Source organism: Cajanus cajan, chromosome 9 (assembly GCF_000230855.2).
Source record: "Cajanus cajan strain Asha chromosome 9, NIPB_CcT2T_4, whole genome shotgun sequence".
In the NCBI taxonomy this organism is placed as follows: domain Eukaryota; kingdom Viridiplantae; phylum Streptophyta; class Magnoliopsida; order Fabales; family Fabaceae; genus Cajanus; species Cajanus cajan.
Genome location: NC_138525.1, coordinates 21,932,214 through 21,960,126, shown reverse-complemented (window position 1 = coordinate 21,960,126; position 27,913 = coordinate 21,932,214). Strand labels below are relative to the sequence as shown.

The 27,913-nt window shown below is 30.8% G+C and overlaps 2 protein-coding genes across 6 annotated transcripts; both read left to right on the top strand.

Moving 5' to 3' along the window:
- Window positions 1–179: 179 nt before the first annotated feature.
- LOC109800083 (Tetratricopeptide repeat (TPR)-like superfamily protein) lies at window positions 180–14,589 on the top strand. Of its 5 annotated transcripts, none has more exons than XR_003804349.2 (13): window positions 180–346; window positions 430–472; window positions 576–760; window positions 5,734–5,841; window positions 6,395–6,577; window positions 8,282–8,809; window positions 9,715–9,810; window positions 10,017–10,190; window positions 10,834–11,061; window positions 12,000–12,143; window positions 12,250–12,438; window positions 13,069–13,381; window positions 13,855–13,884. XR_003804349.2 is itself a non-coding variant. In XM_029271977.2 (13 exons), exons 1-12 carry the CDS (start codon window positions 269–271, stop codon window positions 13,081–13,083), a joined length of 1,971 nt encoding a protein of 656 aa, XP_029127810.1. In that variant the 5' UTR covers window positions 180–268; the 3' UTR covers window positions 13,084–13,101; window positions 13,262–13,381. The 5 variants fall into 5 exon arrangements, 2 of the variants coding, with proteins under 2 accessions (XP_029127810.1, XP_020216359.1); XR_014429425.1 differs by lacking the exon at window positions 13,855–13,884 and having other exon boundaries at window positions 13,069–13,188; window positions 13,262–13,381; XM_029271977.2 differs by lacking the exon at window positions 13,855–13,884 and having other exon boundaries at window positions 13,069–13,101; window positions 13,262–13,381.
- A 10,670-nt stretch (window positions 14,590–25,259) lies between these two features.
- LOC109800029 (protein ALTERED PHOSPHATE STARVATION RESPONSE 1) lies at window positions 25,260–27,693 on the top strand. Its single transcript, XM_020360706.3, has 4 exons — window positions 25,260–25,911; window positions 25,991–26,163; window positions 26,265–26,488; window positions 26,860–27,693. The coding sequence occupies exons 1-4, from the start codon at window positions 25,329–25,331 to the stop codon at window positions 27,566–27,568; spliced, it is 1,689 nt and encodes a 562-aa protein (XP_020216295.1). The 5' UTR covers window positions 25,260–25,328; the 3' UTR covers window positions 27,569–27,693.
- The last annotated feature ends 220 nt before the right edge of the window (window positions 27,694–27,913 follow it).

Sequence of the window (27,913 nt, the reverse complement as noted above, 5' to 3'; positions counted from 1 at the left end):
ATGTTTTGTACATAGAGAGATTGTAATGAATAAAAATCTAGTTATTAAACAGTAACCAGGAAAATATATTTTAACAAATGAAATAAAGACTGGGCCGAGCATGTCTGGTAATTCTCCCAGAGGCCCAAGACGAAGTTGAGTGGAGATGAAATTATGAAATAAAACGAACCCAAACTTAGTTGCATTTTAGTCATGAGTGTGGATCTCCTTTGCACAGCTGCATAACAAGCGAAGTCATAGCCGTTGCTGCGAGAGTGAAAGTGAGAGCATGCACATGCATGGATTCAGAGCAAGGGTTTTCCTGCGCTCTATTTCACTTTGCAAATCGAAGTGGCATCATCACCATGTCCGTCAATCTCATCCATTCTTCTATTCTTCCCTTTTCTCTTCCCTAACCTAACCTAACGCCTCTCTTTCCTCTTATTCTAGGGAACTCAAATCCACTTCTCGCAAAATCTCACCTCCACAACAGGTATTCTCGATTTCATGTTTATCAAATCAATTGCGCCTCAATCATATTATGCCCACTTGTCAATCGCCTAACACGAGGGATGATAATGTATAACGAAATGCAGGTCATGAATTTATGGAATTTGCAGCAGGACCGTCTATGCAGATGCAAGTTGTCAAGGCGCTCTGCTCGGGCAAGAGAAGGAAGGCTTCGGAGTTGCTTGAAGATTTTGATTCCAGAAATCACTCATTAACAGCTGATGATTTTGTTGATATTTTTAAGTACTGTGCACGCTCTCCTGATCCACTGGTATGCCCAATAACCAAATATGTTCGCAAAATGAATGTGTTAAAATTTGCTTTAACCACGGGTTTATAAATGTTACGCCAAGAATGAGATGATAAACACACACGGGGTTCACTCTCTGCTATATTCTTTTTTTAACGAGAAACAAGCAAGAATTTTAAGAGAACAAAGATTAGGGAAAGAAGAAGAACACACAACAATTTTACGTGGTTCGACTTAGAGCAATGCACTCTTCAGTCTACATCCACGGGGCAGCCACTGAGATTAAAAACTCGCTAAGAAATTGATTACAAATTTTTCTCTCTCTGTCAGTCTAAAAACAGAGGCTGCACCTATGCCTTATATATATATGAATAGAAGAACTATTCTACACATCAAATATTTAATATGGTTGAGAACCAACAGCCAACAATCTCCACCTTGGTTCAAAAACAGCAACAGAACAAACAGCAGCAGAACAGCTTCAAACATTCAATCACCATGCAGCTTAATCAAGTTTAGACAGTGATAAAACTTTGTGCTGGAAACCATTTTCGTAATCATATCAGTATGATTATGATCTTTTGATATCTTCTTCACTATCACAGCCCCCCTATCAATGACTTCTCTGACAAAGTGCAGCTTGATGTCAATGTGTTTTGTCCTCTCATGGTGCAGAGAATTCTTGGACAAGTGAATGGCACTTGACTGACACAGTGAACTGTGATCACCTTGTCTTGTAGCTTCAATTCTCTTGCAATGCCTTCAAGCCATATAGATTCCTTTACTTCCTCTGCAAGAGCTATGTACTCAGCCTCTGTGGTTGATAATGCTACTACCTTTTGAAGTGTAGCTTTCCAACTTATTGCAGTACCAAAAGCTGTAAATACAAAACCTGTAAGGGACTTTCTGGAATCTAGACAGCCAGCATAATCAGAGTCTACAAAACCTTCAATAGCCACTGCCTCTGTGCCATTTTTAGCTCCACCATAGACTAGGCCCCTTCCAATTGAACCCTTTATGTACCTCAATATCCATTTGACTGCCTGCCAGTGAGACTTGCCTGGATTTGCCATAAATCTACTCACAATGCTTATTGCGTATGCTATATCAGGCCTAGTACAGACCATAGCATACATGAGAGATCCTACCACACTTGCATATGGAATGTTTTTCATGTAAACAACCTCTTCTGAGTTTGAACTAATGTGACATAAGAGTGATTACAGGTTTAGAGTTAGACATTCCAAACTTCTCTAGAACCCTTTTGAGATAAGTTTCTTGAGATAGATGCAATAAATTCTTCCTCCTGTCTCTTTTGATTTCAATCCCCAGAATCTTCTTAGTAGGCCCCAGATCTTTCATTTCAAATTCCTTGCACAAGTCAGATTTTACTTTGATTAATTCATCCTTCTTGTTGCTTGCTATTAGGATATCATCAACGTAAAGCAAAAGAATAATCAGCACTGCATTATCAGGGAATTTAAAGTAGACACAATTATCATATTGACTTCTATTGAAGCTAATCTTGGTCATAAATTCATCAAACCTCCTATTCCACTGCCTGGGGGATTGCTTTAATCCATAGAGTGACTTATTCAATTTACAAACATGATCCTCTTTTCCTTTTTCTACAAAACCTTTAGGTTGCTGCATTAGGATTTCTTCATCTAGTTTCCCATATAGGAAGGCTGTTTTAACATCCATCTGTTCTAGCTCAAGGTCAAGAGTTGCCACCATAGACAATAGGATCCTTATTCATTGAAGTCAACTCCCTCCTTTTGAGTGAATCCACGAGCTACAAGCCTGGCCTTGTATCTGGCTGGTTCAACACCTTGGATGCCTTCTTTCTTCTTGAACAACCACTTACAACTGACCACTCTAGAACCAATTGGCTTCTTAATCAGCTTCCATGTATGGTTGTCATGTAGAGATTTCATCTCTTCTTTCATGGCATTCAGCCAACTCTATTTCTCCTTACTAACAAGGACAAATTCTAGATCCATAGGGTCTCCCTCCAAAACCTCACTGGCAGTTATTAAAGCAAATGCAATCAAATCTGCATAGCCGTACCTTTCGGGTGGCTTGATTTGCCTCCTGGCTCTATCTCTAGCTAGTTGATAGCTTTGATCTTCTCTATGCTCAAATTCAAATTCATCCCCTTCTAAGGACGTAGCAATTTCTTGGGTTTTAAGAGTTTTCATCTCAGGCTCCACCTCAAAATCAAGATTTCCATGATCAATGACTTTATCCAGGTTAGTGTTTTCCATATCAGTGCCTTGATTTAGTTTGTAAGCCATTTCCGCTTCATTGAAAATGACATCACGACTCACAAGGCATTTTCTGAATCCAGCTTCCAAACACCATAGCCTATAGCCTTTAACTCCTTCAGGGTAGCCTATAAAAATGCATTTAACAGCTCTAGGCTCCAACTTGTCTTGCTTAATGTGAGCATAGGCAACACAACCAAACACTTTTAAGTGTTTAAGACTTGGTGTGTGACCAAACCAGACTTGTTCAGGTGTTTTTAGATTCAGGGCTGTTGAGGGGCACCTATTTATAAGATATGCAGCAGTCATGGCTACCTCTGCCCAGAACACCTTTGGCAGGCCTGCACTAAGCAACATACACCTTACTCTCTCCAATATGGTTCTATTGAATCTTTCTGCCAATCCGTTTTGTTGCGGTGTACTAGCAACTGTTTTGTGCCTCACAATTCCATTTTCTTTACAAAATTGATTAAAAAAATTTGAGCAAAACTCAAGACCATTGTCAATTCTAAGACATTTGATTTTTCAACCAGTTTGATTTTCAACCAGAATCTTCCAGCTCTTAAAGTTTTCAAGAGCTTCATCCTTGGTTTTCTGGATGATTATCCAAAGCTTCCTTGAGTAATCATCCACAATGCTCAAGAAGTATCTAGCACCAGAATGAGAAGCGGTTTTTGTTGGTCCCCATAAATCCGCATGAGCATAATCCAAAATACCTTTTGTATTTTTTTGTCTCGTACTGAATTTGTCCTACAGGATTTCCCATACACACAGTGTTCACAAAACTTCAGTTTCTCTACTTTGTCTCCACATAGCAGGTCTTGTTTGGCTAGTTCAATTAATCCTTTCTCACTTACATGCCCCAATCTCTTGTGCCATAATTCAGTCTTTGACGGGAGCTTTCTGGATGCAGTAGCAGCTGATCCAGTGATAACTTCACCATCAACAGAATACAAACCATTCTTCATGATTCCCCTCATAACAACCACATAATTTTTTACAACATTAAGAATCCCCTCTTGGCCTTGGAACACATACCCCTTTTTATCAAATTCACCAAGAGAGATTAAATTTCTCTTAAGGTCAGGTACATATCGAACATCAGCGAGGACCCTTTCAATTCCATCATGAAACCTGAATCTGATGGATCCAATTCCCTTAATTTTGCAGGGCTTATTGTCTCCCAAGAGAACTAGACCATCTGCTTGATCAGCAAAATTCTCAAACCATGATCTACGTGGTGTCATATGCCATGAACACCCTGAATCCATTATCCACTCTAATTTTGAATTATCTTTAGACACAACCAGAGCTTCAGCCGATTCATAACCCTCATCTTGTACAATAACAACATTTACATAATATTTTCCCTTTTCTTTGTTTCCACCATTAGCAAGCCTTTCAGGACAGACCTTCCTTGTGTGACCCTCTTTCTTGCAATGATAACATCTGATTGTGAAGGTGGATTCTCCACCATCTTTTTGTTTTTCTGGCTTTGGTTTCTTCTTATCAGGTTTACTATATTTCTTGGAGGTCTTGCCCTTAGCTGTCAATCCTTCACCATTTACTGTGGGTTTTTTCTCCTTCCTTTCATTCAACTCTTTTGAGTTAATGGCAGCTTGCACCTCATCAATTGATACCGAGTCTCTTCCAAATAACATGGTTTCTTTGAAGTGGGAATAGGCCCTAGGTAAGGAACACAACAATAACAAAGCTTGATCCTCATCGTCTATGGTGACATCAATATTCTCAAGATCCAAAATCAACTTATTAAACTGGTCTAATTGTTCACCCACTGGTTTATCCTCATTCATCTTAAAAGAATACAAAGATTGCTTCAAGTAAAGTCTATTTACTAAAGATTTGGTCATATACAAACTTTCGAGTTTAGACCAAATCCCTGCAGCAGTCTTTTCCTTAGAGACTTGCCTAAGGACTTTATCACCAAGGCTCAGGATAATAGCACTGTGGGCCTTTTCTTGCATTTTCTTCCTTTCCTCATCAACCGTAGCATTTTCGACCTTGGCTTCACCAGCAAGAGCATCAACCAACCCTTGATGAACAAGAAGGGCTCTCATCTTTAATCGCCATAGACCAAAGTTGTTTTGACCAGTGAATTTTTCCACCTCATATTTGGCTGAACCCATAGTTGGACGATCCACGCTCACTGCACCACTTGTTACGCCAAGAATGAGATGATAAACACACACGGGGTTCACTCTCTGCTATATTCTTTTTTAACAAGAAACAAGCAAGAATTTTAAGAGAACAAAGATTAGGGAAAGAAGAACACACAACAATTTTACGTGGTTCGACTTCGAGCAATGCACTCTTCAGTCTACATCCATGGGGCAGCCACTGAGATTAAAAACTCGTTAAGAAATTGATTACAAATTTTTCTCTCTCTGTCAGTCTAAAAACAGAGGCTGCACCTATGCCTTATATATATATGAATAGAAGAACTATTCTACACATCAAATATCTAATAAGGTTGAGAACCAACAGCCAACAATAAATGTATGGGAGAAAATAGTGATTTTAGCTTCAGCAACAATTTAACAACTGTATGTTCTCCTGTGTGAGTTGAAAGCACAAGAAATTATCTTGACTTTTCTTTTTGCTTGACTATGCACACTATCCTCGAAAGTCTCAACCATGAGTTATGGTGATTGGTGAAGTATTTTGTGAATGTCAAATTTATTCCTTCCTTTTTTTGATTTGCTGCAGTTTGTTATGGAGCTTTGGAGATTCATGGAGTTAAAAGGTGTGAGCATGAACAACATATGCTCATCTCTCATGATGCAGGCCCTTTGTAAAGGGGGTTACTTGAAAGAGGTAAACTTTTAGTTTAATAAATAATATAATTAACTATATTTTTCCTTTAAGTGCCTTTCCTTCTTGGGTTCCGTTCTGGGGAGAGGGGCTAGGATCTTTTGTTTGTGCTGTCATGTTTGAGTTTATTCCTTCTGATACCATATTAGAAGTATGAACTTTTTGTCAACAGGGAGGGTGAAACAAACAACAAGAATAGCCGCAAGGAAGGGAAGCATAATATGAATTAATATGAATTGAATTAATAACCAGTGCAGTACAAGGAATATATAGTATTGTTAACTTAAAACAATATGTAAACATAGACTTGGTAACCTACAAAAGCAGGTAAACCCATAACAAACTAAAACTGATCCAATAATCCATTAGATTTTCAGGGAATTTTTTTATAGAAAAAAATGTTTTTTTTTTCTTTCTTTCTGAAAATACAATTTAATATATTGCTATTTTTGTGTGAGCATTGAATTGCATATTATGTGGTGTTATTAGTGAATCACCTTGATCTTTGCTACAAGGTATTTATTTTTATCCTGTCTTCTCATTGTACTTTGTTCAGGCCTTTGATATCATGGATTTACTTGGAGAAAGTCAATGTCTCTATCCAGTTCTCCCACTGTACAATAGTCTCTTAAGATCCTGCACGAAAATGCGGAGTATAATTCAAGCAAGCAAATGTTTGAACTTAATGGAAAAGAAGTTGGTAGGAAAGAATGAAGTTACATATACTGAGCTTCTCAAGGTGTGCAAACAGAAAGTGCTAGATCATTCTGTTATTGTTTTCAAGAGAAAAAAAAGTTTCTCTCTTTATGAGAAAAGCATTGTTTGTGTTTACTTGTTGAAGTTGTTTTACTTGACAGATTATTAAGTCTGAAAGCATTTATTGTGTGGATATGTGATTCAATGTAAACCCCTTGATCTGGACTAAAATGTGTGTTCTTCAAAGTATTACTTACAAAATATGCTTGTTTGCACCAGGACCAGTTCTTGGCTGTTTTATATTCCAAATTATGGCTATATGTTGTTTCACTGGGTGAAGTTTCAGTTTTTAGTGTTATATTTTTCTCTTTGTTGTGTACAAAACCGACATATAATGTAAAGGCTTTGTGATCATTGCAATCCCTTTTCCATCTGTGGCATGATTTTGCATATTAACCTTATTGCTTATTGAAAGGAAAGCTTATACTTCCCTCACTACTAAGAGTAGTGATGATTATTAATTGATCCATGACATCTTTTCTTTCTTGTCATTGACATCCCTTGACAATGAGGAGGGATTTACAGATGTCTTGACAGACAATGAAGAGGGATTTATAGATGTCTTGACAGTTTGTCACAGATTTCAATTTTTATTATATAATTTCTTATATCTTGTTTGACGTGGTTGTAAGTTTACAGTTTTTTGTTTTCAAACTTAAATTTGGAAACAAAACCTATTTGGATAAAAGGGGGTTGAAATAGTTTTAAATTTTAAATCAATTTTAAAACTATTTTTAACTCACTTCTGGAAACAAAAAAAAAATAGAAAGTTTCTTAGTTCTAGTTCTAGTTTTAAGTTTTTAGAAATTGGCTAGTATTTTTTTATACTTTCCTCCACTCTTATTTGTCCTTCTGCAACTCATCTGCCCTCTTCCTCCCCCTCTATGTTTAATGCAAGTAAAGAGCCAATGATTGAACCAATGGTAACAATGGAGGTTTTGGGTTTTTTGGTAGTACCATCAACCCACCACAGAAGCACAATAAGTAGAGAATCTTGATGATCCCCACTTGCAACGGTTTGCAGTAGTGCAGTTTGCAAGTGCCATGGGGTTTTCCCATTATAACCATAGAGGCTCTGATGCTCTGTTTCATGGACAAAATACTGCAGAAATCAGAGCATTAGAGGAGCATGGGGGCATTCATGTGTGTGTTTGACCCAGGGGGAAGTGATGGCTATTTTGAGCTACAGCATGGGATTGGCTTATCATCATGCTTCTACCAGTTGGAACCCCAATGAAACCTTGTTTGCAGCAACCATTGCTATTCACCAGAGGACAAGGTGAATCTTTAGGGGGGAAAGCATTGGTAGGTAAACCCCATAGTTAAATAATTAGAGTTAGTTAGTTAGGGGCCGAGATAATTAGAGAAACAAGGCATACTAGCTATAATTAAACAAGTCTGGGATTCATATGTACATCTTTCTGCTAATAGAAGCTTTTCTCTATATAATTCTGATGCAGTTTCTATCACAAAACTTCCAGGAAATGGGCCTATCTGTTTTTAGCTTTTATGACATCATAAATGGTCTGGAATCAAGTAACAACACAATATGTTTAATTTGTTACTCTATCTATTCTAAGAAACATGTTTTGCTGTATTTGAATGCTTTTATTTTTATTTTTATTTTTTATTTCTCTTCTTTTGTTTTTCTTATGACAAATATCAATTATCTTACCCTGTTTCACAGCTTGCAGTGTTGCAGAATAACTTCTCTGCAGCCCATCTCATTTGGAAGGAGTATATTAAAAACTATACCACGAGTATCATTGCTCTGCGTAGATTCATTTGGTCATTTACAAAGTTAGGAGATTTAAAATCTGCATATAATATGCTACAACAAATAGTGTCATTAGCCATCAGGGGGAACATTTCTATTGGTAGAACAGTTTATGGGAAGTTGTATTCTACTAGATTGGACATTCCCGTGCCTTCAAATAAGGGGCTAGGCTCAACCATATTGGACTTGAAGGATAACAAAAAATTGGACTCTTGTATTCACCCTCCTCTTGTGAATTTACCTGACAGTATATCTGCAAGTATAGGGCAACAGATTGCTTGTGTGGGGAATAAAAAAGCAAAGAGTGCTGAATCAGATGGTCTGAATGGACAAAAACACTCTCTACTTATGAAGGTATTGAGGTGGTCCTTTAATGATATAATACACGGGTGTGCAAAACAAAAGAATTATATGCTTGCAAGGAAGCTTATGTTACAGGTATATTTTCGACTAAGCTTGTACATGTTCTGTAATGGTCCATGTAACAAGGGATATGTAGACTAAATGATTTGTTATAAAAAAATTTGTAACTCTAAAAGGCTATGAAGCATCAATACCTCTCCTCTTTGAAATATAAGTGTCGAATGTGTTTCAGAATGTGTTTCAGACACGTGGTGGACACTCTTCATGAGGTGTCCAATTAAATAATCATTTTTATTGTCTTGGCACTTGATTGGATACCGCTTTAACCTGTAAGGATGGACTCATTGATATTTTTAAAATAATTTTATTTACATTTAGAAAAGTCAGCTGTAAATATAATATAAAATATTAAAAATAATATCTCTCACTATTTTTGTGTGAGGCTCATTATCATGGAAAAGTTGTAAAACTTAGCAAGTTGGTTTGAGATAACTTTCTTGTCAGTTATAATTTCATCTTGTTTTGGAATTTTTTGTAAAGAAATTTTATGCTTACATTGTAATTGTGAGAATTTGAGATGTGTCATCATAGTAAAATGGTGAATATAGTAGAATATACAAATATTGTTTATTAATTCAGATATTTTGTTATGTTGCTCATATTTCATTTAATTCGAATCTGTGTATGTGCGTGCGTGTGCTTCATAGTTGAACGGTTCTCTACATAATCATCGTATGTCAAATTTTAATTTTTCAGACTTCAGACCCCTAGTATTTCAATTATTGAAAGCTTCTATTAGTTGATTCTCAGTCACGATTACGAATATCAATGTTACTGTGTAACCGTGGATACATCTTCCTTTCTGAATTTTTTTAGCATAAATATATTTGTAGTTATGAAAATTCAAGTGTATTTTATCAATTGACAACTTCATTTATATTAATATATTTTAACATCTTGAAGGGCACTTCTCTGTTCAGATGGAAAATCTTGGTTTGCAGCCATCCAGCCATACGTATGATGGCTTTATTAAAGCAGTTGTTTCTCATAGAAGTTTTGTGGATGTCATAGGAGTGGTGAGTCATTTTGTTCAGAATCATTTGTTTTTGGTATTTTTTTTTAAAAAAATTATTCTTTAATCAGACTGCTATCAGTGGGAGTTCTGTCCAGAATTTTCAACCAAAGTTTAGGTCAAATAGAGCCCAAATCTAGTGAAATTGGAATCTGATTTTTATTACAGAAAAATAATTTTTTGGCCTTATATTATTGTCATAAAATGCAGTTGGAGAAAATGCAGCAGAAGAATTTGAAGCCATATGATTCAACTCTAGCGACACTTTCAATCACTTGCAGCAAAGCGCTACAACTAGATTTAGCCGAGGCTTTGCTGAATAAGATTGCTGAATGTCAATGTCCACATCCTTATAATGTTTTGTTAGCATCATGTGATGCACTGGTGAGCTCAAATATGAAACTTCAAAAAAAAATTGCTTTTTACTATTTTATTGTTTGCAAGACTAAAATTAGTTTACTTAAAGACTTAATTATATTCTTTAGTAAGACTAGTCAAAAATAGCTGATTGGGATGTTTTATGTTGAGAGAGAGGAGGGGTCAGAGGAAAATTCCAAAATACGTGAATGAGTCAGTCCAATACATGTACTTTTGTATCCAATTTATAATTTTTAGTAATATGGTGGTATAATACAAGATGATGTACATTAGAACTGTAATTATTAATTGTACATAAAAATGAAATAAGGTAACTACTCAATTTCTATATTTTTTCTGTATATATTTCTAAAATATATTTGTACATTTTTAGATAATTTTCTAGCATGGTTAATAAAATAGTAGTCTTCAAACATATAATATATTTTTTACTATTATGTGGTTGGTTACTATTTTGCTAGGATTTGTTGCAATGGCATATAACGTTTATTTCATCAATGGGCTGCAGCGCATCAATTATGATGAGCAACTGAATTTATAACTGAACTATATGTGCCAAATTCCTCTTTTAAGTTTTGGATTATTTATTTATCTTGCATTGTAGAACTTATAATGGCTTACATTTTATTTATCTGATAAAAATTTGCAGAATCAACCTGAACGTGCTCTGCGAGTGTTTGCCAAGATGAAGCAGAATTTATTTTTACCTAATATCAGGACATACGAGCTTCTATTTTCGTTATTTGGTGTTGTAAATGCCCCGTATGAAGACAGTAATATACTGTCACAGGTGGATACTGCTAAAAGAATAAATGCTATAGAAAAGGATATGGCCAAAAATGGCATTCACCACAGTTATCTTTCAATGAGAAATTTAGTAAGCTCAATTCATGATTCCCTTTTCACATAACTTAAGGATGATGCAATCTCGTGAGGATTTCCTTTTGTTTAAAAATATGAAGAACTTATATACATGTGATTGAAAAACGGGGAGGGATTCAATTGAGTGGTGAGTAACATGTCTTGGGAAGCAATTAATGTGAAAGAGAAAAATGTTTTGTTACTAGAATGCAGTTTTATTAGACCCCTCTGGGTGTCATAACCACGCTAATCTTTTTTGCCTATTCTGTTTAGTAACTAAGGAAGATGTAAATCATAGGGTTCAAGCTGGCTGGATGAAATGCAGCAATGTTTTAGGTGTTATTTGTAATTGTAAGGAGTATATCTAGGTCAAATGAAAATTCTACTGAATAATTGCTGAATGCTAAGCAGCAAATACTAGATATGAAAGAACGGAAGAGTGACATTTAAGAAAAAAAGATTAGATTAGGAATGTATGTGTTGTAGAGAAAGTTGAACTAGCACCTGTTGAGGAAAAATCCAGAATTTTGCCTTAGTGAAGCCATGTGCTTAGAAGAAATAATAAGAGTTGAACCAATGGTGGATGGCCTTATAAACATCTGTGGAAGACAAAGGAAAAGTCTTCAAGTGAAACCATTAAGAAAGCCTTGATGCAAATAGCCTTTTTGAAACATGATTTTTGGTATAATGCAATGGTGTATCCGATCTGTGAAGCCAACCTCATTTAGTAGGAAAAGGATTTTTTTTGTTGTCATTTTTGTAGTGTTCAGTAATTGCTTCTAGTCTCTTTCACATATGCACAAACCTTTGTGAGAGCATACTAATAAAGATCCAACCAAAATGCTAATATTATGAGTAAAAATAAAATGTTTAAGAGCTATAAAAATCATTTGGTTATTGGTAGCTTGTTCATTTACACTACTTATGACTTAGCCATGTCCTTTGTCTTTTCAGTTGAGAGCCCTTGGAGAAGAAGGGATGGTAACAGAGCTGATCCAGTATTTACAGGTGGCGGAGAATCTTTTCATCTATAGAAACCCTTCATTGGGAAAACATATGTACAACACAGTGTTACATTATCTTGTTGAAGCCAAAAAGGTGAGTGACTCATGCATCATTACTTTCTCTATTTTGACACCTACTTTGTGAAGTGTGTTGTCATGCATGTTTGGCTGGAATATGAGGATTTCTACTTGATGTGCAGAGTAGCTTGGCGATTGCAATTTTCAAGAGGATGAAGTTAATTGGCAGCCCCCCTGATTCTGAAACATACAATATAATGATTGACTGTTGTAGCATCACAGAATGTTACAGATCTGCATGTTTGCTGATGGCAATGATGATACGGAAAGGGTTTTGTCCAGTGACTTGTACATATACTGCCATCATTAAGGTTCTTCTCATTTTAATCTCAGATAGTGATGTCCAAATTATTATTATTATTTTGTCCAAGATTTTGCAATTGTACTTGATTTTACGTGAAAGGAGTAAGATGCACATATTTAGGATTTTATAGTAACTCAAAGAACTTCCTAATCCCCTTCCACAAGTCAAGTAGTCAACCTGCAAGTAATAAATGCATGCATTTGGTGTTACATGTTTCTACTGGTACATAATTTGCATATTATTTTCATAATTCGTGCAGAATTAGGGGGGTTTACTAAATAAAATATGATTACATTTTGTTGAAATGGTGCTTCAGGAGCCTTTCTGCAGTTCTATCCTCAGTTACATTCTCCATGCTCACAGTGCATTATATTGGATGCATTTTTTTTTCTTATAACTTCAGACATATGAACATCTTAGGCTGGCTGGAGATTGAAAATACACAATGCACTAAATCTTTGCTCGTAAATGTAACCGCGTAAGGCATCAGCTTTAAAAGTAACGTGTAGTGACTACCCAAGGAAAGCATGGGTTTATTCTGGATTATCCAGATTTGGTTAATCTCGTCCTTATTACTAATTTTACTGCTTTTGTCCTGAGAGGGCACTAATTTACAAGGAGAATGTCCAAATTACAGGAATCTTGCAGTTGATTTCTGGTCATCATGAAGGTTGGTTATAACTAATGGTTGTATTATGGGTCACCATTTGTGCATGTGCTGATCTCTTCACTCTTTTCATGTGTTGCCATGACATCAGTCAGTCCAACAACTTTTAAATTTATTTTTAGAACTGTGTATCCCGACTTGATGCTGAGCTTGTTTTCATCAGATTTTGTTGCAAGATGAGAACTTTAATGAAGCCCTGAATATTTTGAAACAAGTTATATTGGATGGCATCCAACCTGATGTACTGCTGTTTAATACTTTTCTTAAAGAAGCATGTTACAAGGTACCTTGCTTTTCATTTTAAAATCTTTCTATATAGAAGTGGGATAAAAGTTAAAAGAAAAAAAAATCTGTTTCAGGCTCGTATATATATTTAACTAATTTAAGATATGACATATGAGTAATGCTTCACAACCATAAAAAAAATTGATTTAGTTCAGCAAAAAATTGTCAAGATTCGACCGTGGCTGTGGGATGCCTCAGTTTTAGGGGGCCACTCATCCATCTAAGTGTTAATAACAATGCCAACTCATTCTATACTAAATTATTCTCAAGAAATTGCATTGTTCTGCTATAATAACTATATTTTATGTTCAATAATGGTTATAATTTCTTCTGCACACTTAGTTTGCTAGCCCTTGGCATTCCAGCTAAAGAAAGTTTTATCATGAGGAAAAGTCTTATTTGTGCTTTATTCCATTCATGATGGAAAATTTAGAATGTTTCCTAATGTCATATAATTTATTCCTGAATTAGGAAAGGATTGATGTAATTGAGTTTATTGTGGAGTGTATGCACCGAGAGAAAGTTCCCCCTGATTCAGCAACATGCGGCTATGTCTTCTCTGCCTATGTAAATTCTGGATTTTACAATACAGCAATTGAAGCATTGCAGGTTTTAAGTTTGCGTATGATGTCTGAAGATGGAAACATACTTAGAGAGAAGAAAAATTTTGTGAATGAATTCATACTATCTGAAGATTTGAATGTTGAGTCACAGATACTTAAATTATTTGAAGATTCTGAAGATGAACTTGCTGTTGGGTTGTTGAATTTAAGATGGTGTGCCGTAGCTGGATTCCCAATCTGTGAGTCAGCTGATCAAAGCCTATGGGCTAAAAGACTGGAAAGGATGCAATTGTGAGAGCCTTCGAGTCCTATGAAGACACCGAGTTAGATACAATTGCTTGATGGTTTTAATGGAGACATTTGTCATTCATGGGAACCCTACATAAAAGGGTTGGGAGAGATGCTCTATCGTATCTGGTGTCAACTGTAACCTTCGTCATTGCTCCAGCTCTTCACAGGTGCTAAAATTTTCAATCATAATTTTTGTATACGACTTCCCATTTTGGAAGTTGCTGTTGTTTTATAAGCTATGTTGCACCAAGTTAGAATATTTTTAACGTTTGGTGCACAAAATTGTTTTTTTAAACACAACTCATAAATTTTGGCAAACGATGAAGCTATTAAATGACGTGTTAAATTCAAACAGAGCTTTTTCCTCTATTTTATCCATAAAAAAGATTATATATATATATATATAAAAAAAAAAGATAAGAATCAAACTTCTATCTTAATCCCTTCGCTCCTACCACTATGCTAAATAGATATAGCATCAATTCATAATTAAATTTCAATTTGGATGTTTCGAAAGTTTCACATTGAAAGACATTGAGTGTTATTACTGGCCATAGGGTTGTTATACTTAAAAGTCGGTGTACATACGAGTTTATAAGTATTTTTGTATTTAAATAAGTTTTTAGCCGTTCATTGAATTGTAATCAAATAGTCATGGTTAGCTTACTGAAGTTTGGGTTTGGGATTCTTCGTTCCGGTGCAACATTTCTAAGTTTCATTACACAATTATGTTAATAATACAGCATGTTTCTAATTTTTATTTTTTTTACATTAGAGAAATTACCACACTGATGAAGTTTATGAATTGAGAAAAATGTTATATTTGGCCCAAAATATTTACGCAACTGAGTTAAAAAGTTTCAATGACTAACCATCTTTTCTAATTGAAACCACCGTGAATATTGTTACAACTTGAATAATATACTTTATCTTCAAATGAATCTACTGTGTTTTCTATTTGCAACATCGTGGAAAGAATGACTAGCAAAATCAACAAAAGCAAGAAAACAAAAAACAGTTGATGAAATAAGTACATTTTTATTTTTGAAAACAAAATGTCAATATTTTATGTAGTATGAGTTGGCCCTTAACCTTACTGCATCATGATAACCACCAAAATGGGCATTTTGTTTTTAAATTGCTTAGTTTTGAAGTGAAGAAACAAGCGTTAAAAGGGGGAAGTCAAAAGGAAAAGAAGTGAGCCGATTGCGCCTATGAACTTTGAACTATATGAATGGATTTAGATTTGAGAGGAACGATTTTATTTGAAAGAAAGGAAATTATGACATTACGGTGCAAAGTTATCGTTGTCTTTAAAAACGCCTCGTTCCCCCATCATAATTGCAAAGATGAAGAAAATAAATAAATAACTTTTAATAACTTTATCCTGTTATCATCGACCCACCAAAACATAATGTCTCCTCCTCCTGTAAACAAATTCAGCTTCCGAGTAACGTTTCTCATTTTATTCTATCCTACTCGCTAGTGCTTAGATATCAACGTTGTTTTACCTTTCTACTCATCCTCCCAATATTTATTAAAATTAATTTATTTTTATTAAATATGGGTAAGAAACATGTTATATTCAATAATTTTTTATGAAATGTAATTAATTCGGTCATTATATTTTATGATGCTATATTCACGATCATATATGTCTAATTTCAAATGATTTAGACTCTTCTAGGTATAATAATAAATATTTACATGTATTTTAAATATCATATTGTTTATTGAAATAAAATGATGTGATGCATTATCAAATAAATTTATAACTTTATATATTTGATCTAATCAGTAAAACCATTAAATTCAACTGTTGATTCAATTTTGAATTTGCATTCTATAAAAATTTATTGAAGATGTCATTTCATTAATTTGATACCACAATGTCAATGAATTCTATCCCATTAGATATTATGATAAAATTATATTAATATTTTTGTAATAAATTTTTTAACTTTTTTATATGCTATTATGTTTAATCCCAAACTTTGCTGTGTCCTTCCTTAATAAAAATATATTAATATTATTTTTAATAAAAAAAAATTATTGCCATGTCTTTCTTTGGGGTGGGGTTGGTGGGATTACTTTTGTAAGGAGCGAGTTTAAAAAATGATACCCAATGCACTATCAAATCCAATTATCCACACCTTTTTAAAGGAGAAAGGGAGGAGCTGAGGCTTGAGAAAACCATTTTTCTAAAGAGTCATGATTATGTACTATTTTTTTTAAAACAATTACAGAAAGACAGTCACGGACCCTACTCATTAGTGTAAATGAATGCAACTATGTTATGTCTCTATGTATTTTATGTTTATTTCGACTTAAAATAATTAGTGAATATTTTGTGTGGTAAAATTTTAAAAACTCGAGGTAAAAAAATAATAATATAAGTTAAACAAATTATTTTATAAAATTTAAACAAATTACTTAGAGTGAGTTCTTATAGTTGTCTTCAGTTTAACTTTTTGTTCTTGTATAATAAACTATAAGTTTTAGTCTTTACACGTACAAAAGGTTAAATTTTAAAAATTTTCATATTTTCAAAAAGTTTTTGTTGTTGTTTTACACTATCAGAAAGTTTTTGTGGCAATCTTAACATTTTGAGCTACATCACTAATGTTAGCAACATGGAACAAAACTTAATTTTAAACTAAATTATACTTTTGATCTTTTTTAATTTATAATTTGCATTTTGTAATTTTTTTATTTATGCAATTTTGGTTCCCAAAACTTAAAATTTGCAATTTTGATTCAAATATAAAATCTATATATATTGAATGTTTAAATTAAAAAAATGTTCATACAAAAAGTAATAACTAAGTGATATTTCACACTATCATATCATTGTATGCATGTGAACAACCGTAAATATGAAGATTATGTATTGATACATGCTAGTGTGTAGACTTGACAATTAGATAAAATTGTTGGTATTTTAAAATTTGTGACTAAAATTACATAATTAAAATTGTTGGTATTTTAAAATTATGTGACTAAAATTACATAATTAAAAATAGTGATTTTTTTTTGTTTTCATCTTATTTGATAGAAGTCATTAATAGGGGCTGATATATATACCAAAAGAAAATGTTTGAAACTTGTGAAAATGATGAGTGCAAAACATTGAAAAGAAAATGACATGATGAATTGTTTTGATAAATGAAAAAAAAAAATCCAATAGCAACTTATAAGGAGCTAGTTACCTTACGAGCAATGGGTTAAGTGCAAAACAATTTGGGAGATATATGCATTGCGAAAAAAAAAAACGTAGACATGATAAGTGTGCGTGTTTAAATATGTATTTGATTTATCATTGAATAGTGAATTTTTACACATTTTAATGCATCAAATGGAGAAGGAAAAGTAATTCTTTTATCTTATTTGATTGAAAACAAGTTATGTTGAATGTAACTTTTTCACAAATTCAATCTAAATTATTAAAAGGAATAGAATAATAATTAAATGAAACCATAAAAGTAAAATAACACTAAAGTTCCTCATATTGAGAGAGAACAAAATTACATAATAAAAGAACATTAGCTTTTTATTTATCAATAAAGAGCATTAACTAAATATAGGACATTGGTTCTGTATTTAGTTATTTATTTTGAATAAAAGAGCAATATCAATTGACTTTAATCCATATTAAGCTTTTAAATTATATGCATATTGTGGTCATGCTGCAAACATTCATGGATATATGGATCTGTATTTAGTTCCGAATACGTGTCCCTCTAATAAATAACTATACTACCAGAAAATTAATAAAGAAGGAATATATAGTATCATTTAAATGCAAACTGAATGCTGTGAGTTGGAATTCCACTAAGTCTTTCCTTCAAGAGAAGATAGATTTAATTTCTCATCATGTCAAATTGCAAAGGACGTGCACTTCAAACCTTTTTGTTGTATATAATAGAATAATAGATGATAGATTTGTTCCCATTATCGTCTTACTCTCCATCACAAATCATAATGCCTCTACACCAAACTTTAGAATTTCATGTTTGTCATTATATGTGAATCACTTTGAACTGAATAAAACCAAATGATGACATTTTGATTCATTCATTCAGCTTCCTCATGATCAATCAAAAAAGTTTGAGATATTCTTTTGTCATTTGCTTTGACAAATAATGATTAGTATTCATAACTAATTTGAAAGTTAGAGAAAATAAACGGGATTGTTCCCAACAGATGCTTGAAATGGTTTTCATCTTGTCAATAATCCAACATCAAAAGCCATAGGAATTGGGCATTTAGGGAGTGCTTAACTTTTAGGATGGCATAATTACTAGTCATCGGATGATTTTTATCTGATAAAATATGAAAAGTCACCAGTAAAAATAGTTTTATAATATAATTATTTTGTTTCTGTTCATAACTTTTTTTACAAAAATATTTATCAATTTTTGTTGATGAATAATTCATGTTACAGAACATAATTACTATTTTTAGTGAATTTTTTTGTCCTAATCATATATTTTTCACCATAATGCTTGAATCCAAATTAGTCTAATTTTTTTTACTAGTCAGTTTATCCATGCGTTAATTTTTTTATCTACAATAAATTAATTTTTCTCTAACAAATTAAATTTATTTGTATATTTTATATCATTTTAAAAGATGATGTAATTATAAAAATTAATATAAAAAATTATATATTTTTTAAGTCTAAATCAAAAGCAAAGAATCTTTTCTCTTTGTTTCAAAATTGTTAAATAAATAACAATAAGAAAATATATCAAGTTTGATGTTTTTATAATAATAATAATAATAATAATAATAATAATAATAATAATAAAAAAAAAATTAAAAAAAAATCAAAAAGTATGAAAAAAATAACCATTTAATTATTTTTTTAGATTAAGTTTATAACAATAACAAAACATTTTTAAAAAAATGGACACATGTTCTAACAGAGGTAAAAATGAAGGGGGAAAAAAAGCTTTCATTCCCAAATAAAAAGCATATTTTTTCAAAAATATGTAGATTAAATTAAATAATAATTTTTTTTAAGATAAATGTAAACTTTTTTAAGTGTTATGTTTTCGGATTAATAAAATATTTATGTTTGAGTTTTTCTCATTAGTAATATTATATTGTATAATTTTGTAAATAAATTAAGCTAATCTTAAATATTATTATTTTATAAAGTTAAAAAATAATATTATTTTCTTTTGGAAACAATCTTAACTATTAATTTAATTTTAAAAAATTGACCCTTTAAAATATTTAAATATAATTTAAAAAAGGTGGTGATTGACATTATATATTAACTATAATTAAAGAAAAATATTTATTATATTTAATATAAATTTAAATAAAAAGTATGTAATTTTTTACTTAAATGTTTCAAAAACAAAATGAATGTATTATCTTCATTAATAATTAAATTTTAAAAAATCATTCTTTAAAAAGTTTAAAAATAATGTTGTAAAAAAGATTTAAAGATAATTTAAAAAGGATAGTAAATTTTAACATATTTACAGATTTTCTATAATTGAAAAAGAAATATTTATTATATTTAATATTAATTTAGATAAAAAATAATGCAATTTTTTCTTAAATTGTTCCCAAAATAAAAAATTATATTCTGGATAATGTTCATAATTAAAAAGTTTGTTATGATTATTTTTTTTTCCTCATTTCTGGTTGACCTTAGGAGACATTGATATAAGAAATGTTTTTACTTCCATCAAAATCTTAAATTGAGAATCTTGATATCTCATGTTTGATTGTACTTTTTTTTTAAAACAAAAAAATCTCTTTTTTTCTATTTCTTTATTTTTCTATGTCTCTCCCTCTCCCTCTCCCTCTCTTCTTCTTTTTCTCTTCCTCTCTCTTTGTGTCTTTCTCACTCTCCCCTCTTCCTCTTTCCCTCTCTCTCTCTCTCTCACTTGCAGACACTCTCTCTTTTTCTATTTCTCTTTTTCTCTCTCTATCACTCTCACTAGGGGTGTTCATGGATCGGTTTTTTCAAAAAATCGATCTAAACCAAACCGAACCGTTTTATAAAAGTGGATCGGTTAACCGATCCATTTTTTATAAAGTGGATCGGTTTGGTTTTTTTAAAATATGGATCGGTTTTTTTGAAATTGGATCGGTTCGGTGCGGTGCAGTTATCCACTTTTTTACTCATATATGGATCGGTTTTTTTAGAAAACCAAACCGAACCGAACCGATCCACTTTGTAAAAATGGATCGGATAACTGAACCGGTTTTATAAAGTGGTTCGGTTCGGATTTTTTTTCAAAATGGATCGGATTTTTCAATATGGATTGGATTGGTTATGGATCGGTTCGGATCAATTTGGATTTTTTGCACACCCCTAACTCTCACTCCCCTATCTTCCTCTCTCCCTCTCCCATCTTTTTCTCTCCCTTCCATATCTTTATTTCTCCCTCTTTCTTTTTTGTATCTTATTATTTGTTGACCTTGGTCAATTTTAGTTGACTTTATCAATTTTAATAATATCATTAAAGTCTGTTTTGTTTCTATAATTTAATAGTATTTGTTAACATTTTTTTATATATTTTTTATTAGAATGAAATGAAATAATATGTTTTTATTTTTTTTATTTATTATGTAGCATTTTTCTTTGTTTATTTCTTTTGTTGAATTCTGTATTTAAATAATCTTAACTATAATTTTTAACTTTTTAAATTAGTTTAATGTCATATTTATAATAAAATAAGTGAATAAATAGATCTAATGAAATTATTTTAACAAATAATATTTTTGTAAAAAAATTTATATACCTAGGAATATACTATTATAATCAAACATAAAAATATTTAATTCTCGAGAATCTTGTATGAATATTTTCAGAATCTTTATGAACCAAACAAATTTTAATTATTTTCAAGAATGACGATTCTTAGGATTTGTAATTCCAAAAATCATGATTCTTGAGTATGAAAAATTTTATCTCCTACCAAGTATCCTCTCAATGTATTTCGTATTTATTTACTTACAATGGATTGAAATAATCAATTATATATATATATATATATATATATATATATATATATATATTACTTTTGGTTCGATAAAAATGTGAATTTTTAATGATAAATCTTTTGAATTTACATATTTTTAATTTTTTTTATTTAAATTTATAGATCGACCAAAGAATAAGTTTATTTATTTTTTATTTTAAAAAGGACTAAAACAATAATAGTGAAATCTCACTATGTAATCAAATATCACACCATCTTCACTGTTGATCTCACACACACCTTTTAACTTTTACAATATAAATTTAGTACTCCTCTGATGTATAGGAACAAAATTCATCAAATGAAACAACATGAAGAAAAAAAGAAATATAGATCAATTGAAAAAAAGAATAATAAATAAGTACTACGAATTTCGCTCACAAAACAATTTTTCATCTTCTTTTTCTTGTTGGTTCAAAAGTTCAAATTTATGTGTTTCTTCATTAGCATCATATGATAAAGACAAACAATTTTCAAATTTAAATGAACAACTTGTGTGAACAGTTTAGAAAAAAAATATGAGATATAAGATGTAAATTAGTAAAATAAAGAAAAAAGAGTGAGTAAAATACAATTATAATTATGATAGATGTTAAGAAAAAGGATTTTTTTTTTTTAAAAGGAATGAAAGTTTAAAATGAATTGATTGTGCTAATGGTATATATAAGATGAAAAAAATGAAACTATGCACATAAATTTTTCTTTTAATATTTTTTTTAATTATATTTATTTTAAAATTATTTCTAATTAATATAATTACTTTAAAAATGTAATAATTAATGAAATTAATCTTTTATGATGTTTCAGTTTTTATATTAATGTGTTATTATATAAGAATAATAATTTTAATTTTCATTCTTTCATTCATATATATATATATATATATATATATATATATATATATATATATATATATATATATGAGAAGGAATCAATTTATTCTAGGAGTAAGTCTAGGTAGACTTACTCCATTAAATAACTCATGTTTTACATCAAATTTTAATGATCCAACCGTTGAAATTAAAGTTCTTAATGCATTCAATAACTCATGTTTTACATCAAATTTTAATAATCTAACCGTTGAAATTAAAGTTCTTAATGCATAAATTAAATTTGCAAATTTTTAAAAAATTTGAAGACTATTTGATATGAATTTGTATATTTGATTTATGTATTAAGAACTTTAATGAAATAAAATATCAAATGATCTTCAAATTTTTTAAAAATTTGCAGATTTGATATATGCATTAAGAACTTTAATTTCAACGGTTGGATCGTTGAAATTTGATTGAATCGTTAAAATGTAATGTAGAACATGAGTTATTAAACAGGATAAGTTTATGTAGACTTAGATCTAGAGTAAAAGGATCCCTCTATATATATATATAAAATGAAACTGAGTATGTAAAGTTTTTTTTATTTTTTGAATTATATTTATTTTAAAATTGACTATAGTTAATATAACTATTTTAAAATTGTAATAATTAATGAAATTAATTTTTTATAATGTTATAGTTTTCTATATTAATGTGGTATTATAGTTATATAATAATGACAATAATAATTTTAATTTTAATTCTATTTATGATAGAGGTGAAAAAAAGGAATGAAAGTTTTTTTTTTTTTGGCAAAAGGAATGAAGGTTTAAAATGAATTGTTTATGCTAATGATATATATATATATATATATATATATATATATATATATATATATATATATATATATATATATATATATAAAATAAAAAAATGAAACTATGCAAATAAAGTTTTTTTAATTATATTTATTTTATAATTATTTATAATTAATATAATTACTTTAAAACTGCAATAAATAAAAAAGTTAATCTTTTATAACATTGTTTCAATTTTTATATTAATGTGCTATTATATAAGAATAAGAATAAGAATAAGAATAATAATTTTCATTCATTCATATATATATATCAATCAATCAGAAGAAATGGAACCGAGTATATAACGTTTTTTTAATTACATTTATTTTAAAACTGACTATGATTAATATAATTATTTTAAAATTATAGTAATTAATAAAATTAATTTTTTATAATATTGTTACAGCTTTCTATATTAATGTGTTATTATAGCTATATAATAATAACAATAATAATTTTAATTTTAATTCTATTTAATATATTGAATGTTTCACTGCTAGAATTTTTCTTATTACATGTGATTTTTCCTGCGAATTTTTCATAAAAACTTGTAGGACATGTCGTTCTTACAAATTCATCTGTAAATTTTTTTTTCTGTAAGTAATACCTTCGTGGATAATATGTTTTTGCAAATTTTAAAATTCGCAAGAAATTTTTCTGTTAAATTTCTTGTGAAAAAAATTCGCAGGAAAGTTTCCTGCAAAAAAAATTTTGCAAGAAAGTTTCTTGCGAATTTTTTTTATGAAAAAATTAAAGAAACTACTACAAATTCTATTAATAATTCTTTAAACTCTAAGATTGTAGATTATAAGTCTAACACTCAACCATACAAATCAACTTATAAGTAAGTGTTGCCCCAACTTATATACTCTTTAATTGTTTTATTTTCAATCGATGTGGGACTTGAAGTTTTTTAAAAATATTAAACTTATAAATTTAAATATTTTTTTAATTTTTCATGCAGATTAAAATTGGCAGGAAAATCTGCAGAAAAAGTTACTGGCAAAATTTTCTACCATTTAGTAAATATTACTTGTGAATTTATTTTTGCAAGAAAATCTGCAAGAAACAAAAATAAATTCTTACAATATTTTTTATAAATTTTTATCATGGAAAAAAATTTCTATGATCATTAAAATTGTACCAAAATTTACAAAAAAAAAATTGTAGATTAATTTTTATAAAATATTTGTAAGAAATATCTGTAAATTATTTTTCGCAAATAAATTTGTAAATTTTTTTTGTGAAATTATTATTGCAAGAAAATTCCTAAAAAATTTCTGCGAATATTTTCTTTAGGAAAATTCGCAGGAAAATGACATTTTTCTAATAGTATTTTTTTTTTATTTGAGAGGAAAAAAATATCGTAGAAGTGGTTCGTTCTATATATTAAAATATTTTTATTTTACTTTTTTTAGTAAATTATAAGTTTTGATTGTTGTAATTTAGTTTTTTCCGTTGAAATATTTTTAAAAAAATAGTTAATTATTTTATGTATTGACATTAAAGTTATATTTAATTTTATTCAATTTATATTTATTTATTTTGTCCAATTAATTTTAACAATTTAAAATAAATCTAATAATAATTAATATTGTAAAATATTTTAAATTAATTGTATTTTAGAATTGTCAATAAAATTATTTTTAGTCAAAATTTAATAATCAATATAAATATTTTATTTAATATTTATTTTTCTGTCTAAATATTAAAAAATAAAAAGTAATTTTTTCCATCAAATTTTAATAACCAATATAAATATTTTATTTAATATTTATCTTTTTTTAAATATTAAAAATAAAAATTTCATTTTTTGTTGTAAAAAAATCATTTTTTGGATTTTTAAAAAAGGTCATTTATTAAATATTAATTTTCAAATGCACATCCAATAATTATTTGTACTCATTAAAATTATAAAATCTTTATTAATAATTAAAGTGAAACCTAAAACATTTTTATTAATTATTTAATGCATTTTTTTAATTTTAATTATTTTTAATATATATCAATTTATTTCATAATAACATTTATATATATATATATAAAAACATAAGAGCAGTTTTGGAGGGAGTTCTAGAAAGAGGAGAGTTGTTATAAAACCTTTTTTTTTATATTATTAATAATATATATATATATATTCACACTTAAAATATTTTAAAATTATTTATATTTTTTTCACCTTGTCTCTCTTTATTTAAAGTTTTTTTTATACAGGTCATGTGTTGTTGTTTTGAAACTGAAAAGACTAGTGATAAATAAAAGTAAGAAAGAGACGTTGCCACTTTTGATAATAGAAAGGTTAATGGTAATTAAGTATCCATAAATAGCATTAAGGGTGGGTAATAATTAGAATCCAATTGTGCATACTATTTGAAGTAACCAAAGTGGAATATAGTAACACTAATAACAATGGGTTGCAACAACTCAACACTGGATCGGCTTCCAGCGGTGGCTCTGTGCCGCGACCGTTGCAGCTTCGTGGACCAAGCTCTCCGCCATAGCTACGCCCTCGCAGATGCACACGTGGCACACATGCATTCCCTCAACACTCTCGGCCTCACCCTCTCTCGCTTCTTCCATCACTTTCAATCCCAACACGATGAAGAAAATCAATCCCACTTTCTCAACCCCACTCGTTACGACTCCTCGCCTTCGCCTCCGCGTTTTCGTTACGAGTTTGGGAGTTATGCGCCCTCACCACCGCCTCCTGCAACCTCAACATGGGATTTCTTGAACGTCTTTGAAAACTTCGACAAGTACCACGTTCCTTGTAGTCCCAGACATGATGAGCATGAAAACGAGAAGAAAAATAATATTAACCAGGAAGAAGCAAAGGAACGTTGCACCAACTCGGCCTCGTCCAGAGATTTATCAGATGCAATGGAAGAGATTCAGAAAATGTTTGAGAGAGCATCTAAGTCGGGTAACCCCATTTTGGAAATGCTCCGCGTTGGCAAACTCCGTTACCATCCTAATATAGCCGTTAATCCAGGTAGGTACCTATTTCGATGTCCATGTTTTTGTTTTCTTTTTGAAAAAAAATAAAAAATAAAAAAGAGATTTTTGTTCAGTTTCTTGTAAGATGATGCACGCCTTCACTCCCTCGAAGCACCTTAACTGCATGGATTCCTCGAGAAAGTATCAAGGAGTTGACATAGACAAGGGCCTCAGTTATGATGGGAATCTTTGCTCTACTCTTAACAAGCTTTGTATGTGGGAGAAGAAGCTTTATGTTGAAGTCAAGGTATGGTGTTTTACAAGTTGTTCATTAATCAGTTGCAATTTATGCAAAACAAAATGGTTTTGCAATTGAGCATGGTGTTTTTTTGTTTTTTTTTTATGAAGGATGGGGAGAAATTGCGCGTACTTCACGAGAAGAAGTGCAGACAATTGAGACGGATGAATAAAAAGGGTGCCGATGCACACAAAATTGATTCTGTTGAAGCTTTGATTGAGATTCTAGCTACCAAAATCAAAATTTCTTTCCAGGTGGTTGACAAGATATCCAGCACTATATGTAAGTTGATGGAAGAGGAGTTATGGCCTCAGATCAACAAGTTCATTTTCAGGTTTGTCTCAGCTCATGTTTCTTATCATTAATTTGAAACCTTTGTAGTTGGGTAGGTACAGTCCTCTAACTTGTGTCTTGTATCGTAATTGTGTTGCTATGATTAACTGCATCTGTGCATGTTTGATTTTAAATTGGACATCCACGTTATCCCTTAAAATCACCTCAGAAGCAAACCTTAGCTGCTTCCCGTTGATCCACGTCCGAGTGTAGTTGACATGTTACCAAACATGTCCTAAATACTTCTTGTTAGTAGTACTAAGTAATTTTTGTATAATTTCATTTTTTTCCTTGAATGAATCACACAGAATGGTATTTTGTTTCTTTGGAATTTCCCTTGTACTTGCTAATTGTTATCCATTTGTGGAAAAGGTTTCTTGAAATGTGGAAAGAAATGCTAGAATGTTACAGAAGCCAATATAAGGAAATTGCTGAAGCCAAAAGTGTAGATGCCTCTTCATTTAGCAGGAAGCCTAGTAATTCTCATCTTGATGAATTAATTAAACTCAAATCTGAGGTACAGAACTGGAACTTAAGCTTCTCAGATTGGATTTACACCCAAAAGGCCCATGTGAAAGCCTTGAATGGCTGGCTAGTAAGATGTCTACCATATGAGCCTGAAGAATTACTTGATGGTACACCTCCCTTCTCTCCTGCAAGGATTGGTGCACCTCCTGTGTTTGTGATCTGTAACAAATGGTCACGAGCCATGGATATTCTCTCAGAGAAGGATGTCATTGAAGCTATTAATGGATTTATGCTCAAAGTGAATGAGCTCTTGGAAAAGCATATTTCAGACCTTCAGCAAAACTTAACATTGGACAAGGAATTGGAGAGGAAAGTGAAAATGTTGGAGAGGGAGGAGCAAAAGATGCACAAAGTGGTTCAGGCTAGAGAAAGAATGACTCCAATTGGTAGAGAAAATAATAATGCAGTGCATCATGGTGATCTTGTTGATATAATGAGTTTGCAATCTGGTCTAAAACATGTCTTTGCTACCATGGAGAGGTTCATTGCTACCATCGCTTGTGTATATGAAGATTTGTGCCAGCAAATTGAGGAAGACAACCATGTTTTGTGAGAGATTAAATACATTCATTAGTTTTATACCATTTAGATCGGATGATTCATTGTTTATTGTAGAATTCAACAACATTCGTCATTGATTCATTACTTTTATTTACATAATATCATTTTTCCCCCGAATTTTATGTATACAGAGCGCTAGAAAACATTTGTTAATTTAATTAAAAGTAATGTCTTTAAATGTTGAAGTAATGCATTTGTGTCATCCAGGGTTGGCACAATTGATTTAAGATTTGGTTTGAATTTGTATTTCTTATGATGTGGGGTTGATACTCTCTACATCTAAGATATAGTTTGAACTTGTATTTCTTATTATGTGTGGTTGATATTCTCTACGAAC